Below are 12,085 nucleotides of genomic sequence, written 5' to 3' on the forward strand. Positions count from 1 at the left end.
TCGTTATTTCGGTTACAGCGTCAATGCGATTGCGGTCAAAAGGTGAGCAGGGCAGGGGATGGGGTGTTTTGCCTACTGTAATATTTCACTTTTCGCACTGACGCTTTAAGGTCGTTGACCCCTTCTAATTTATTAAGGAAACGAAATAAAACAACATTTCATATAGTATGTTATCTGATAAATGAAGATGTCTAACTTAAAATGATTCATGAGGACGGTTTTAATTTATATTATACACACTTTTTCGAGGTGGGTTCAATAAAGGGGTAAATAAGACACACAAAGAACTACTATACTTTTTATTGCATCCAACAAGTTAAATTTTAAGCTGATCCTTAACATCTCAATACTTATTCGTAAATAGCTAAATATCTCTTTCACTTGTATGTCAAGTACAAAAATATGTAAACAAATGAAAACTCACACTCGTGATTGACTTAGCATAAATAAAACATGTCCGATTGTCCGTAGTTTTGTAAATTTGAACTTATTCAATAAACTATTCACATGCCAAAGGGCCTGGCTCACAATATGAAGCCACAATATGCAGGTCACTTTTAAATCACACTTTCTGAAAAGAAATAAAATTTAATTAAACATTGACTCTACCAATACCAATATGGTCTATAATTTTAGGGTCATATGTGGTTGACATTTTACCGATGTCTTTTTCATAATGGGCCGTTCAAGTAGTCACATTGGCAGATTTACTTCAATTTATCCCAAATATCAGCAAAAATAAGCAAAGCTCACAAAAATAATAGAACATAAACATATTAAATTTTTGTAGGAAACCTCAAAACTGCATTTCACTTTCAAGCAGACAGTGCCCCCTACACTATGTAACATAATACTTGAACGGCCAATTGGTATGCCTCCCTAACTAAACAAATTTCCCTTGGGAATCATTTGATTTAGATTTAATTCTTAATTTAATTAAAATTAAGGACAATAGACAATTAATCACACCAAGTATTGGTTATATTGGATATCTAATGTGTATATAAAGGGTAAAAAAACTATGACAATTATTTTCATTAAATACAATAACTTATTAAGGAGATAGATATTGCTAGAATATTAAACCCTTTTTAATCTAATTTAAAAAAAAAACAAAACTTTTGTCCATTTCTATTATAATTATATCTAACTGTAAATATCCATATTCTACTATTAGGTGTCGCTCTTTAAATAAGAAATTATTTTCACATTCTAAATTTAAAAAAGTTGCATTATCTCAGGTCCATATCTAGATGACGCCCTTTCTTCTTAAGGGCTGGATTAGTACAACTCACCACTAGGTGTCGCTCTTCCAAAGCTTGATTGTCTTGTCGTTCTCCAGTGCGGCGGAGGCGATAATATTCTCAGTGGGATGGCAAGCCGTGCACAGCACAGTGTCTGTATGCCCCGATAGTCGCTGCACAATTTCCTTTGATTGTAGATTCCATATGTATACCAGATTGTCTTCCGAGCCTGATACTATCCACTGTAAGAAACATGTAATTATTAAAGAGTAATGTTTAAAGCGACAAAAGAAAACTGAAAAAAAAGGCGGGAAACGTTGGTCGTGGCGGGAGTTTTGTTCTTTAGTAAAATTTATAAATTTAATTTAATTGATATAAAAGATCAATTTGTATATATTGTATGTAGTAGTTTAACTTAATTGTTTATTTCTTTAATTTGTGTATATATTCTTCAGCATTTGGTAAGTTTTTATACTTTTTCCTCAAGGCCTGGAATCAGGCGAAAAAATGAACGAGCCCCCGGATATCGGGGGCTCGCCCCCTGAGGTTGCGTGTAATATTATAGTAGAAAATAGATTTTCTAAACTGGACGAGTCCAGTGTAGACACAGATGTGGATCAACGGAGTGACCGTAAAAGAATGAGATTAGGTAAAATTTGCAAACATTGTAATAAGAGGAAAAAAAGATTTGACCCGACGCGTCGTAACAAGCAAAAAGAGACTGATTGTTCGTGCCAAATACCGGATATTGAATTTCCCTCATTATGTACTGAGATTAAGAACGCTAACGATATAGATAGTTTTCAGCAAAAAGGTTACCCAGCACATAATACAAGTGTAACTGTTAATACCCAACAACACCCCCCATCAGATAGTTCTCAGTCTCCAAAAAACCCTACAGGCCGATCGTTTTATGAGGCCTATGACATAGGGCCATTTGTAGTTCATGTGCAAAAAGTTTCTTCAGATACTGGCATCGCCTCCTTGCACCCAGTCCAATTTGGGTATTTCCTAAAGAAAAATTCATTTAAAAACATTATTAATGGTAGCATTAAAAGGATAGGCAGAAACCGAATTTCCCTATCATTTTCAGACCACAAATTTGCAAATGAATTTGTTAATAATCCTTGCCTGACAATTAATAATTTTAAAGCTTTTATTCCTTCATTTAATGTGACTCGAATGGGGCTTGTGCGGGGTGTTCCCGCAGAATGGTCTCCTGAAGATATATTAGACAATATCTCTTTACCTGTAGGCAGCGGAGGAATAATAAAAATTAGACGCCTAAATTATAAAGTGCGTAACAGCTCCCCACCTGAGTGGAAGCCATCACAGACTGTTGTTATAACTTTTGATGGCCAAGCTCTACCAAAACATGTGTTTGTATGCTACAATGCCCTACCGGTGGAACTTTATTCATACCCCACTATTCAGTGTTATTCTTGTTGCCGATTTGGTCATACTAAGTCCAATTGTAACTCTCGACCCCGATGTTACAAGTGTGGCCAAGGCCATACTGGGGACACATGCAACATACAAGATGATGCAGCATCTTGCTGTCTGTGTTCAGGTCTACACTTTGCTACAAATAGGAAATGTCCAGAATATGAACGACAGACTAAAATTAAATTATATATGGCTCAGAAATGTGTATCTTACGCAGAAGCAAACAAAGTGTATGATCCTGTCTCAAAATCTTTTGCTGAAATAGTAAAGTTTTCAAACATGCATAATTCTCCTAATTCTCCTGTGCCATCTGTATCGCCTTCCTCTTCCTCGATTCCGTCGTATAGTAGATCTTATAAGAAAAACATATTTGTTAAACCAACAACCCCCAAACTAAAACGACTGGGGTATAACAAAACAGAACACTTCAGTTTAATAAAGGACTATGATGCTCCAGCTTCTCCTAACGGGGTCGCTTTAATAAACAGTAACGTCAACAATAATGAAACAATGTTCTCAATCTCTGATGTTATCCAACTTTTGACTGAAATAAAATCCATTTCTAACTCTGACAACAATGTAACCGAACAACGCCGCCCAACACTTGCTTCCTTAACTCAATTAAAATCCACTTATGCGTCCAGAACGCGAACAAATAATCCAGTGGAATTGCAGAAGCGCAATCTGCAATAAAAACGATTTAATCTATTTGCATAATAAATTTGAACCTTTTGTCTCAACTCTGTCGGAAACATGGCTTCGCCCGAAATTGACATTTCGAATTCCAGGTTATGTTATTCTCCGACAGGACAGACCTGACGGCTATGGCGGTGTTGCCATAGTCATTAAAAATAATCTCCCCTATTCCTTATTTCCACTTCCCTCATTCGGTGATGACTTGTCAGTCATTGCTGCTATTGTAAATAAAATTTGTATAGTATCTATTTATTTTTCTCGTCCTAATGTAAATATTTTTTCTCATCTTAATCAACTGTTCTCCATCCTCCCAAGGCCTTTCTTAGTCCTAGGTGATTTTAATTGCCAACATCAATCTTGGGGAAGCACTTCTTCCAACTATTATGGAGATCAATTATTAGATATTATAGATTCTCATGGTATATGTATTTTAAACACTGGGCTGCCAACTCGTGTTACTGGTCCAAGCGAAGGTGCAAGTGCGCCTGATCTATCTTTATGTTCACCTGATTTAGCTTCAACTTTGGACTGGCACCCTCTAGCATCTTCGTATGGTAGTGACCACTTTCCACTTGTAATTACTTTTCCTTCATACAAACCTATCAAAACCAATCGCTCTCCTCGTTTTAAATACAGATTAAACAACGCAGATTGGAAATTATTCAACCAAATAGTAGAGCAGAAAACTAATACTTATTCTCAAGAAGGTAGCCAGATCTCCGCAGAAATTCTTTCTCAGGTTTTGATTGAAGCTGCCGATGAATCTTTTTGCACTAAAACTAAGGTCCGATCGCAAATTCCTTCACCTCCCTGGTGGGATCATGAATGCACAGCTGCAATAAAAGAAAGAAAACAGGCCGAAAAAAAATACTGCGAGGATATGTCAGAAGAAAATTTCGAGTTATATTTAGAATCTGCCCGTAGAACTAAAAAATTGTTTAAGAAAAAGAAATACGATGGTTGGCAATCATTTTGTGCATCCATTAGTCCAGATGTCAGCCCGTCAGAGGTCTGGCGTAATATTCGTAGATTTAGATCTGCATATAATAATTCCCGTTCTTCTAAATTACCGATAACTCTAGCTGATCAGTTTATGGATCATCTTGCTCCCCCTTCTGTACCGGAACAGAGATTTCCTCCATTAACTATTCCTGCTTACATTTTTGATGACCTAAGTGGAATAAACGCTCCGTTTTCTTTGATCGAACTTAAAGGTGTGCTTAATAAGGTAAAAGACTCTACTCCAGGAGAAGATGGGATTCCATATTCTTTTTTGAAAAATCTTTCGGACCGAATGCTGATGCTGTACTTAAATATTATAAATTCTATTATGATTTCTGGGTGCATTCCCAAGTCTTGGATCACTCAATCAATTATACCTATTTTAAAAGAGAATAAGCCAACCGATGATCCTTCTTCTTACAGACCCATTGTCCTTTCTTCTGTTTTAATGAAAATAGCAGAACACCTAGTAAAAATCCGTTTAGAATGGTTTTTAGAGAATAAAAATCTATTAGCAACGACCCAATTCGGTTTTAGAAAAAGTAGAAGCACAATGGATAGCTTAGCAATATTCACTACAGACTTAAGATTAGCATTTTCAAACAATGAGTCAGTAGTAGCTACTTTCTTAGATATAAGCTCAGCTTATGACAATGTTCTTATATCGGTTCTCAGGGAAAAACTGCTATGCTTAAACGTACCACCAATTCTAACAAACTTTGTTATAGATATGCTCAGTGAAAGATACATAAATTTATTTATTGAAGATGTCAAACTATCTCGGACCGTATGGAAAGGATTACCACAGGGTTCTGTACTCAGTCCTTTGCTCTATAACATCTATACGTATGATTTAGAAACATCATTGCAGGCGTCAACAAACGTACTACAATATGCAGACGATCTTCTTATATACAAATCGGGCAAATCAATTGAAAATAATTGTCAAACTCTAACATCTTCCCTTTCATTTTTAAACTCATGGCTGACTTCGAATGGTCTAGACATATCTGTATCCAAGAGCAGGGTTGTGTTGTTTTCCAGAATGCGTAAGCCTCCCCCGGTCCAGGTAAAGTTTGATAATGTTTTGATTCCCTCGACTAATAATATCAAATTCTTGGGGGTAGTTCTAGATTCTAAGCTCACCGGTGTATCCCACTGTGAGTATGTAACAGCGAGATGTGAACGAAATTTAAATATTCTTAGATGTTTATCGGGCATTTGGTGGGGAGCGCATTCACACTCCTTAAAACTGATTTACAACGCCATAATCAGAAGTGTAATGGATTACGGTACTTTCCTGTTGGAACCAGGAAATGTTTCTGCTTTCAAAAAATTGGATAGTATTCAAGCAAAAGCAATGAGAATAGTCTTAGGAGCTATGAAGTCAACCCCAATCAACTGTATGAGAACCGAATGTGTAGAGCCACCATTAAACTTACGCCGACAATTTCTATCTGATAAATTCCTATTCCGCTGTATGCAATTTAGTAACCATATCCTTACATCTAAACTAACATCCTTGACATCTTTAATCCACACTTCTCAATTTTGGAAAAACAAACGCACACCATGTTTGGTTAAAAGTTTCACAAGATTTACTTCTCTTAAGGCTCCTACTCACCAAGCGACTTCCAATCCTTTGTTTAAATATAGTTACAATTCCCTTATAATCTGTCCCGTTATACATACTAACATAGGTCTTGTTAAAATTGAGAAAAACCAAAAGTTAACATTTAATTATATTGTTGACACTAAGTGGCCACAATGGCATCGAATATTTACAGATGCATCTAAACATTCCAGTGATGGATGTGTAGGTGTAGGTGTAATACATTCTAACTACAATATTGTCCAAAAAACTAAACTCCCTCCTGAATCCTCCGTGTTCACTGGCGAATGTATTGGCCTATTCAAAGCTTTAGAATACATCCTTCTACTGAAACTTCAAAAAACTGTAATTTTTACAGATTCACTTAGTTCTTTAAATGCCCTAGCCCGGTTCCCATTTGGATCACATTATCAATTCCCTGTCATTTCCGAAATTAGAAACTTACTATTGAAATGTTTGAAAGAAAACTATTCCGTATCGTTTGCATGGATTCCTGGTCACTGTGGAATATCTGGAAACGAAAAAGCCGACCGTATTGCCAATGAGGCAGTGGATAGTGGAGATGTGGATATTTTTGGAAACTATGCGCATGACTTGATGGCTCTTTCTGGGATTTATCTCCGGAATTCCTGGACTGAATCCTGGAATCAAGATCGTTCAAAAGGTCGCCATTATCGTGCTATTCAACCTTCTATACCCATTAAGCCCTGGTTTTGGAGACTGAGATTCGGTAAAAGAGTTACAACAATACTGTCTCGTATGCGTCTGGGACACGTCTGCACCCCAGCTCACCTTGCTAAGTTTAATATTATTGACAACCCTACGTGCGAATGTGGATATGCTGAAGCTGATTTGAATCACATCATTTTTGTTTGTTCTCGGCGCGAACGGTCGGCTCTTATCGACGGTCTCATTTCCCTTCATCCATATCCTGTTTACTTTCAACAATGGACCCACATATATATAAACTTTTAGCAGCTTTTATCTTAAGTAATGATATAAAAATTTAGATCCTATGAATGTGTATATATGTAAATATCTTTTCTTACACTCCTTTTATATCTATCTCTATAAGAATTGATCTTTTATTTTATAGATTTTCCTTTCCTTAATTCCGTTCCATCTGTTACGTTTATTTTTTTACCCGTTTCCCTGTTTTGACCCTGGGCCACAATGCACAAACCGTGCGGGCCATAATATATAAAAAAAAAAAAAAAAAAAGCGACAAAAAAGAATCATGCCATCAGCAAACGTTGCTTCAGAACTGGATATTTTTGTGACAGGTTTGGGGAGACTGAGAGAAGAATGTATGTTATTTTTAGGACGAAATAAATTTAGGTAAAAATAAAGTAATAAGTAATTATTATTGTCTTGGGCGTCATATGTTGTAAATATAAAAATATAAGTACTCTAAGCATGGTAGCAATTAGCAAGCATAGCTAAGGCCAATTGGTCAACCAGAAAAATAATTTAGAAAAAATTATAAGCTGTTATTTTTAAATGGTATTAATATTAAATTATTGAGCATTATCATTTAATCTTTTATTACAAAACTAAATTTTAACACTTTCATTATAGCATAGTTTTTAGTGGAATTAAAGTCTATCATTTGAGTCGTGAAGTCTTAAAATTTTGATTTAAAATTAATTTGGAATTATCAGATTTGATATCAGATTGACATTTCTCAATCACAACCCGATTCTTAGCTACCCCTCTATCAAACATGCAAATATACTTAATTTGACATACATTATTAATTAAATTTGTTATTTTTATGTTTAAAAGTCTATATTAAATTAAATTATGATTATTATTATATTTTAATAATATATATACTTATGTTTATATAAATGAGTTACCAACTAATTTGACTAATTATATAATTTATGTTTAAAAATTTGTTCCATGATCAATTAAATTCGATCTTTCATTAATTATATTTTATTAAATTTAATTTGTTACTTACTACCATGGATCTAAATGCGTTTATTGAAGTAATATCCAGAAAATTTAGAGATTAAGGTAATGTGTGATGGTATTTAATTGGATACGATATAACATGTATTTTGATACAAATTGCAAGAATTACACTTAGCAAATCAAATGTATTTATACATAAACTTTTACAAAAATCTCTAAATATATAAAACTGAATGGTTTTCGTTATCAAAAAGTTACATACCTTGCCGCCAGTAACGCTAAAGTTTGCGAAAATACAATATTTCTCATTCTTATGTCCAGTGTAGGTCTTAAGGCACTTGCCCCGACTGTAATCCCAAAGTTTCAATGTGTTGTCCAAGGTCGCCGCTAGAATGTACTTGCCGTTTGGTGAAAACTTGACAAAGGACACTGGTGGGTTGTCATCATCTATGAGCGTTTTAAGGCACTGACCAGAGGCTGTATCCCATATTCGGCTGTGAACAGAAATTTCACAATATTGATAAATCATTTAAATCATTTAGTTTCATGAGTTTTCAATTGAATGATTCTCAATTGAAAAAGAGACCCAGTCCCATTGCATAATCAATTTAGGCGTAGAGGTGGTATTATAATCATAATATATGGATATTAAAAATGCGTAATTGTTATATTTGTATAACATAGATAGCATTGCACAAGTTGTTTGCTATTTGGCCCAAGTATAATATGAAATAATATCATATAGTTTGTTTTACTGTTGGTCTATGATGTTATAAAGATACTTTACAATAATAGAAAAATATTTATTAATATAAATATATGTCTTAGCTCATAAAAATAATAGTACATACATAAATAACCATGGTTTGTAGAGGTGTTTTAATTATTCATTCGTCATTCAGTACGTAAGCAGTAATAGAACAATATAAAAACAAAACGGTAGTTTACTATTAACACTCAAGTAGAGTATGGTACAATATATGTGTCACATATCTAGTATATATACATATCTCGTGGTTGGGATCGAAATTTGAAACTAAAGTAAAAAAAATCCAATCTCATGTATGATGACGGAGATCTCATAAAATGAGTACAATGCATAACGAAAGTTAATATATCTGAATAAATTAATTTTTTGATACATTTAGCAATTTTTTAGTAATTGTAGAACATTACGCATTACCGCTGCTGACTCATCTTGTGACTTCTTGTCGTAAATTATTTTTAGATCGTTAGCCTTGAAACACATGGATTTTAGACGGGTTTTAAAGAAAATATTACTTAGCAATAAGACTAATGACACAAAGTTTGAGTTCTGATATGCAACTGGCAATGCTGACTTAAACACCAATTCAGAGGCGAACTTACGCCAGTCGCTAAATGGCCTGAGCCAATAAAAATATTAGCTGAACGAAGTGAAAACAAACCTGCATTTATTTATTATATATGCGTTACATTTTGTTGAGAAAATTTTATAGACATATCAGAATAATACTTTATAATATTTTTACAAACACAAACTAACTAAAATTTCCAAGAAAAGTCATAATAAATATTTGAACTTACTGTACAAACAAACAAATACAAGCAGATTTTTTAAAAATATTATTACTGAAATTATAGAACTACTACTCACCATAGACCATCATAACTGGAAGATACAATAAGACTCCCATCTCTGTTAAAATGAACTGCGGACACTGGATCTGAATGTGCTGGTAGTGTTTTTAAACATTTACCTGTTATAAAAATCTTATTAATGCCTTTGCACCTAATTGTGTTTATTTGATTCTTATTACCAGTTTAAAATTCAAATGTGACATTACCTGTTTCACATTTGTATTTATGTTCCCCTTCAAGTAAATTTAAACACTTTTTATTTAACTTCTATTTTGTTTCATTAGATAAGCTATGCAAACAAAATTAAAACAGTTTATTATACCAACTGTCAATTATACAGTATTTGAATTTATTTATGCCTATGTTTTAATGTTACTTTGTTAAAATTCAATATTTACATTTCTAATTTAAGGGTTAAGAATAGAATCACTATTTCAAACAAAAACAACTTGGCAATAAAAAAGGAGTAGCAGAGTCTCAAATCAATGGCAAACAATGGAAGAGGAGAACAAGCAGTAAATGTATTTTTTTTACATTCATAAGTATACATTGTGTTACCTATATTAACAAATGAAGTTTTACTTTGAAAAAAAAAGAACCATACGAAAACAATTTAAACAGTACCTGTTCTGACATCCCATATCCGAACACTCTCGTCAAAACTACCAGAGACAATAAGATTACTTTGTGGATTGAAATTGCAACAGAAAACATAATTGCTGTGTCCTTTAAGAGTCTTGAGACATTTTCCTGAACTTAGCTCCCAAACCTGTAATACATTACAATAACTTTCATATAAACTATGTTATTGATATGAGTATTCTAAGAAACTAAAAAAATTATCTTCTAATGTTAATAGTTCAGTAAACATTCTTATCAGGAAAAGGGTGATGTAGCTTATCTTAATTGATAAAAGAGGTCAAGAACCGTGAGAACCCTTTTTAAATTGACATTCTTATCTAAAAAATTTTCAGAAATATATTTACAAAATGTATTAATGCAACAATTTAAGCCATATCAAACATTCCTTGTAACAAAACTATAAGCTTAACAAGTAGTAGACAACAAGTCAACTTATTTAAAATGATAGATATTTCCAATAGACTTAACAATAAAAGGTGTTATAATTTATATACAGTTATGACTCAAATATTAACTTATTAGTAAAATATTAATATGCTAATATATTCTAACCTTAAGGGTTTTGTCATCACTAGCACTAACAATTAGCCTGCTATCTGAAGACCAAGCCACATCACTGATGCCCATTTTATGTCCTGAAATAGTCTTCTCAAATTTGCCATCATAAGCTCCCCACACCTTAATAAGTTTATCAGCAGCTGAAAATTATATTTTATATAGTATTAATGTAATGAACCCTCGTCAATATTAAGCCAGAAAGGAAAAATATTAAAATATCTTGTATATGTTAATATGTGTGTATGAAAGTAGTTTATCTAAATAACATATAGTTGACAAAAGGTATGTAGAAGGCTGAAAAAATATTGTAATATAAACTGTGTCTATTAAAACCTTGAGTCATTGCACAACTTAAATAGTTGTTAATAATACCTATTAGTTAAGATAGTTTGATGAGGGTATTTCAAGAACTTATTATCACCTTACTAATTGAATTAAAATTGAATGTGCTAGCAATACATTTGTGACCCATGTCCACTCAAAACTGTTTGTAGTAATTAGTTTTGATTTTAAAATGAAAAAAAATTATGTATTAAAAATTTTCATTCCTAATAAAAAAAAGATTAAAAGATTGACTTTACCAAGGACTTTTATTGCCTACTTTGTTCCAAATATTATTGGATTAAACAATTTAACAATCAATTTGAATATTATAAAGTAGGTCGGTTAGATTGTGAAACCTGACCTACACCTTAATTTAGACAACTTATCAGTGATAAAAAATACGGAAACTAACTTACAAGAGCTAGCAAGCCATTCTCCATTTGGACTAAATTTAACAGATGATACAGCTTTAGTATGGCCAGCAAGCGTAAATTTGAGCGTATAATTCGGCTTCTGCAAACAATTATAAAAATTAGCGCGAAATCGCACGTGTTCGGCTCTATAGTTACATAAACATGTGCGAGCCGCAAATAATACAATGCTGCAATATTTAGCAATCTTACCGCCACCGATGACTTGTTTGACTGTGAGGAACTCTGTGATAACGAATTTGGGCCGGACAAATTCGTTGAAGGCCCACCGTGTGTTTGATGAGCAGTATGGCCTGGCCCGGGCCCTAGCGGCACCATGTTTCAACTTTCGACGCACTTATCCTCAGTATATTCGTCACCCACTACAATCACTTATACACAATGAGTTATAATTTAAATTTAATTCTCTAACACACACAGAACAAAACCTATCATGAACGCGAGAAGTTCCATAAATTTTAACGTAGATTTTCAAAGAACATTCTTCCGAGCGTCTCGATGCGTTCATTTCGCGAAGAACGAACAATGCTGGCAACTGTAACGAACAAATTTCCCTCCCGCATTTCACCCGCGCGCCTCCAGCGAGCCGC

General features: G+C 33.6%; 1 protein-coding gene across 1 annotated transcript; it reads right to left on the minus strand.

Annotated features, from left to right (window-relative positions):
- Positions 1–284: 284 nt before the first annotated feature.
- On the minus strand, positions 285–12,049 carry LOC111004391 (WD repeat-containing protein 5). Its single transcript, XM_022275406.2, has 8 exons — positions 11,688–12,049; positions 11,481–11,577; positions 10,735–10,880; positions 10,165–10,309; positions 9,557–9,659; positions 8,183–8,414; positions 1,296–1,486; positions 285–571 (listed from the first exon to the last, which is right to left on the minus strand). The coding sequence occupies exons 1-7, from the start codon at positions 11,811–11,813 to the stop codon at positions 1,298–1,300; spliced, it is 1,038 nt and encodes a 345-aa protein (XP_022131098.1). The 5' UTR covers positions 11,814–12,049; the 3' UTR covers positions 285–571; positions 1,296–1,297.
- Positions 12,050–12,085: the final 36 nt, after the last annotated feature.

This window comes from Pieris rapae, chromosome 12 (assembly GCF_905147795.1).
Source record: "Pieris rapae chromosome 12, ilPieRapa1.1, whole genome shotgun sequence".
Classification (NCBI taxonomy): Eukaryota; Metazoa; Arthropoda; class Insecta; order Lepidoptera; family Pieridae; genus Pieris; species Pieris rapae.

Bases quoted from the DNA above. Each gene is read 5' to 3' on its own strand.
- LOC111004391 (XM_022275406.2), bottom strand. From the start codon at position 11,813: ATGGTGCCGCTAGGGCCCGGGCCAGGCCATACTGCTCATCAAACACAC. The intron at 10,310-10,734 runs GTTAGAATATAT...AATGTATTACAG, and splicing joins GTGATGACAAAACCCTTAAG to GTTTGGGAGCTAAGTTCAGG. The intron at 8,415-9,556 runs GTGAGTAGTAGT...TTCTGTTCACAG, and splicing joins TCCAGTTATGATGGTCTATG to CCGAATATGGGATACAGCCT.